Source organism: Notothenia coriiceps, unplaced genomic scaffold, assembly GCF_000735185.1.
Source record: "Notothenia coriiceps isolate Sejong01 unplaced genomic scaffold, NC01 NC01_scaffold00003847, whole genome shotgun sequence".
In the NCBI taxonomy this organism is placed as follows: domain Eukaryota; kingdom Metazoa; phylum Chordata; class Actinopteri; order Perciformes; family Nototheniidae; genus Notothenia; species Notothenia coriiceps.
The window spans coordinates 1-5,255 of NW_011336548.1; the positions used below are offsets into that span (position 1 = coordinate 1).

The following is a 5,255-nucleotide window of genomic DNA, read 5'->3' on the forward strand; positions in this document are numbered from 1 at the left end:
GCTTCCCCTCCTCTCTCCTCGGCTCCCCTCCTCAGTCCTCCGCTCGCATCTCCTGTGGGCGGGACTAACTCACGAGGATAGGAGTCAAGGATAGGAGTCGAGGAGGGGAAATTTAAGAATTGAGAAGCCTCTTCTGTCTCTTGTTTGCTTCCATAAAACGTCACAGATTACCCATCATGTCTGGCTATCAGAGCAGAAGAACCCGTATGAGCGCTCACAGAGCATGCGCAAAAATTTTTTGTTGTTTTGTGTCAGTTTTACGTCGCCACTTCCCTTCACATTTTTCATCATTGCTCCACAATGTTTATCATCATTAAATGAATATCTATATATGTTATACTATACTTGCACTGCTTACCGTTTTCATACTTTATATATATTAGCATATTCATACACACTGTTAATACTGTTCATAGGCTACTGCTCACAGGCTGCTATGTATATCTAGTGTATTCATACCCCTCACTGTTTATTCATCATTCAATTCATTCTATATTTTATTCTGTATTCTTGTGTACATTACTGTTCACTTTACTGCTTGTTGTACTCCTGGTTAGAAGCTAAACTGCATTTCGTTGTCTCAGTACCTGTAATCTGTGCAATAACAATAACGTTGAATCTAATCTTGAGCAGGAACAAATGTATTTAATTAGTACATATCTGACATTAACGATTAAACACATTTGTGCATTCTTTATAAATGCAAACCGAGTAAAGCCGACTCCGAGCTGTCCGAATTCCGGCGAGCTTTTTGAGACCTCCCCCGGCTGCAATCGGCTATTCTCGTCTACTTTCGAGGCGAGCCGCAGCTCATCTCAAACAAGCCGTTCTGATTATACATCCATGAAACAAGCCTATATTAGTAACGTCGCTAAAAACAGATTTAACCAAACGGAAGTGGTCACTCAGAGGGGCAAAGAACGGTTTAAATATAGGCTACTCTGACCAATCTGAATAACACTTAATATATCTGTTGAAACTACTTTTACATAGCACATATTCAAGAAAGGCCTTAAATAGTGTGTTAATGGGTCCGTACCTCGGTTAATCCAGATATCTTCTTGGGAGGGGGGGGGGGGCTTCTTCCTGGAGAGAACAGCGCGTGGGCCCTGATTCAGGAACGTGACTTCAGGAACACAGAAGCAGCTTTATAAAGACTAAAGTTACAGGAGAGCGCGTGCTGCTCTGACATCTAATGTAACCAGATGTGAAGTATGTTCACTCTCTTCCTGTTGTGGTTCCCCAGCGGTCATGTGACCAAGTCATGTGACACACAGTTTAGGGTGGCGCAGTGCCTTCAGGCGGCGACATGTGCAAATATCTTTATCTGCTATTAGGGTTTGCATGCTGAGTGTGTGAATCCCGAATGTCATTAAATATTATATATATTTAAAACTTTGATAATACAACTGTCAGAAAATCCTGTGAGAGAAAACTGTCGCATAATTAACGCATAATCATGATTACTTGAAATGTACTTGCAATTAACAGAGCATAACAATAGAAAGTACATTAATACAATTAATATAATATATACTCAACAACTTTAACTTGAATATAAAACAAAGCAGTTGTAGCAGAGTTACTATGATTACAAAGTGGACAACAACACTCAGCTGTTCTGCATAGTTACTATGGCAACAGGTAAACAAGAAGTTCAGAGACAGAGGAAATGTCTGTGAGAAGAACAGAAAGAGCACCAGAGGTTTTTTCAGAGGAGGCGATGAGGAGTGCTGAGGAGGAGGCCTTCGAAGAGGTGCTGATGGAGGCCGCCCCCCCCACTGCTGTGAGCAAAAACCTTAGACCATCTAAACAACAAATCGTCCCCAAAATCCCAGAGGCAGTGGACGACTTCCTGAGAAATGTCCTCCAGAGAGCGGGACTGGGCCGGACTATGATCAGCTTCGAGGAGGAGTGGTACGGCTTAGCGCAGAAACTCCTGACCCAGACCCTGAGGAGGGCAGGAGTCCTCCTCGTGCCTGATGCGCTTACACACAGGCAGCTGATCCAGGCTCAGCTGGACACTGTGCACAGAGACACAGACCTGCTCAGACAGGAAGTGCTGCATGCAGGGGAGCATCTGCTGAGGACGCAAAGGGAGAGGGATTTCTACCGGCTGCAGTACCAATGTGTCGCCGAACACAAAAGCAGGCTGATGGAGGACCTCCACCAGCTGAAGAAACAGCTGCAGTCCTACAGGCCGGCACTGAGGCGGCTCGAGGACACCATTCAGGAGGCTCTCAGGAAGAAAATGCTCCTTAGTTTAAAGAAAGACAGAGTTCAAAACTTCAAAGCACTGAATCAGCAGGATTCCCAGATCAAGAAAGAGAGAAACATTAAAAGTGGCGGCAGTGGGCCACAGGACACCCAGGCCCCACACTCAGAGGACACCGGGGTTCCCACCTGCAGCAGGGGGCCGGAAACTGAAAATGAAACCATGGAAACCCCTCTCAGCCTGTCCTACTCCATCAGAGCCCACAAGCTTCCTATCAGCTGCATCCACCTCCATCCACGAAAACTCATCGTCGCCTCCGCCAGTGATGACTGCAGCTGGAGGCTATGGCTGCTTCAAGCCCACGGAGAGAAGGTAAGAGAAGGTGTTAATAATAGTAATAATATATATAAAGCTTTGTATACTATAGCACGTTTCATACCCCTGGTGCAGCTCAAAGTGCTTTCACAACCTCTACACATCACAAACTAAAACAGAGAAGAAGAAATTCCCTTCAGGTCAGACGTGAAAACCTTTTTGCACACATGCAGCATAACAGCTAATATAACAATTCAAGGGACACAAGGGGGTAAAGTAGGTATGATAATAACAATATCATACAACAAAATGAATAATGATCGCTCTCAAAGACAAAAATGATTAAATAAAAGAATGAAACCTATAAAATAAATGAGTAGATAAAGCAGAAATATGCTGGGTAGCCTATATCTCTGTCATCAGCCATATGTTCTCCCATCATAACAATGCAACAATCAAACCAAAATGTAGCAACTTGATGAGAGTTCTCTGCTGCTGTATGCCACTGTAGCAATGATACATGAGATGGGACTAGAACACTAGATCATTGTTGAGAGGTTAACACGATTGTATCTGACAGGCTAAGCCTTGCAGGGGTGGCAAATATGGAGCTAATTTCCTGACATAACTCCACAAACAAACCAAACAGGTTTTACAAATGCCTCATGATTCACTAACAAACACAATGTGGTTTGCAAATACAAAACACCATCTACAAACTAATGCATTTAGTTTTGCAAAGAAAAAACGTATCTATCAAACAAACACATACCATTTTTCTAATAAATCATGTTTCAGAGACAAATTCAGCATAGGTTTTACAAGAACACACATTTTTTTTACAAATACAACACTTTTTTTTACAAGGACAAAACTTCTTTTTACAACTACAACACTTTTTTTTACAAGTACAAAACTTTTTCTTCTCACGGCTGAATATTACTGCCAAAAATGTTATTAGGGCTGTAAATATTAATATATAAGCCTTTGTAAGCCTTTGTCTAAAATGGACAACATTGCAACTAAGGAGATTTAAACCATTTAAACAGCGATTCTGCACTCTTCATTTTCTTTCCTGCTATATTCAATGAGTGATACAAATATTTTTGACCACAAGTTTTTAATAAAACTGACACTGTTGGACTCGGTACTAGTTGACTGCTACCAGAAATAAAAGGAAGTACTTTACTGTGTACTTTGTAAGTAATCCTCTGTCAGAGTCCCCTCCATAGTAATGCATGTTTTCTGCTATCTTTGATGAATGATACAAATAAAATGTTACCATTAGTTTTAATGAAATTGACACTGTTTGACTTTGTATTAGTAAGCTTACTACTAACAATACATTGAAATACTTTTACCGTGTATTTTTTGAGGAATCCTCTGTCAAAGTCCCCTGCTGAGAACAAAATCAAGCCACTTCTGCTAAGTTTGATGAGGGAATTATTTTTTGCTGCCATTAGTTCTTTGTGAGATTGATGCTGTTGGACTCAGTACTACTGAAACTACACCCACAAGCACTATGAAGTACTTATTGTGTACTTTTACAGTAATCCTCTATCTATCCTCTGTCCCCTCCTGACTACAAGAATGCATGTTTTTCTTTTAATAAGCATTAAAAAACACTTCTTCCTGAGACTGATATTGTTGGACGGAGTATTTTAAGAGGATGGTAGACATGATTATCCGCAATACTTCCAGTCAGTACTCTGGCAGCAGCATTTTTACCCCTTGGAAAGTCTTTAGAGTCTGGCTTGGACAGCTGGTCACAACTATCCTTCAGCAAAGTGACACACTCTGTCACTCTGGTTGGCCTCTTATGATGCTGCTGTCTTTTAATATATCATTATTCCTCTGGCGCTAGTTCGTTCCTCGCAGATTCTTCAGTCTCATCAGCCTCATCCTTCCATCAGTCCTAGTCAACGCCTCCAGTACACTTCCAGTGTCTGACTCCATATGATATTGTCCTGATGCTGTAAGGGTGATGCCCCACGATCACAAAATGACCCCTCTAGAGTCTGAGTGCCAAGGACCTCATATTATGTCCGTCATTAATGTTACATCACCCATTTTAACAGTTTTCTTTCCTTTTTCTCTTCTCTTAACTGAATAGTCCTGTATTTAAGTATAACCCAATGTAAAGTCCTTTTCCTGCACCATTTTAAGGCTTCAAAACAGCCATTTTTACTGTATGTGTTTGGAGAAATGACACAATAAATGGCCCAGAATTGTACTTGATAAACTATGAATCTTGTGGTGCTCGAAGAAATACACACTGGCTAAGCCGGACAGGTTATATATATGCCTTTTTTGGAGCCCTTTTTTGCGATTTTATTAAAATTTTACTAGTTATTTAAACAAACCACTATCTGAGGATAATACAAGCAACCATAAAACGCCCTTTATCTAGAGAGCCATTGAAGGCCATGAAGAATGGATCCTTCCACAAATCTTTTCATCTGCTGTATTAATAAAGCTGCCACGTGTTTTCAAATTCAAGTTAAGGCACTACCTGTGCAGAACATTAAAAATATTCTTCATTTGCAGTATTTTATTTAAAAAGTGTTCAGAAAGACTGCATCAATGATATTTATATATATATATAATATCAATATATAATATCAATATTTGTCAACCAAAGTCAATTTAAATAGCGAGCAAAAATGGGTTAATTGCCATGGATGTGGTGTTTAATGTAGTTTACGTTCAATTTCAACTATTTTAG

General features: G+C 40.4%; 1 protein-coding gene across 1 annotated transcript; it reads left to right on the forward strand.

The window, feature by feature from the left end:
- Positions 1-1,674: 1,674 nt before the first annotated feature.
- Positions 1,675-2,597, forward strand: LOC104941756 (sperm-associated antigen 16 protein-like; the record flags this gene model as incomplete). The annotated part of the gene is made up of 1 exon (XM_010766891.1): positions 1,675-2,597. A coding segment is annotated over exon 1 (874 nt), but the record flags the coding sequence as incomplete, so codon positions are not given.
- Between the last annotated feature and the right edge of the window lie 2,658 nt (positions 2,598-5,255).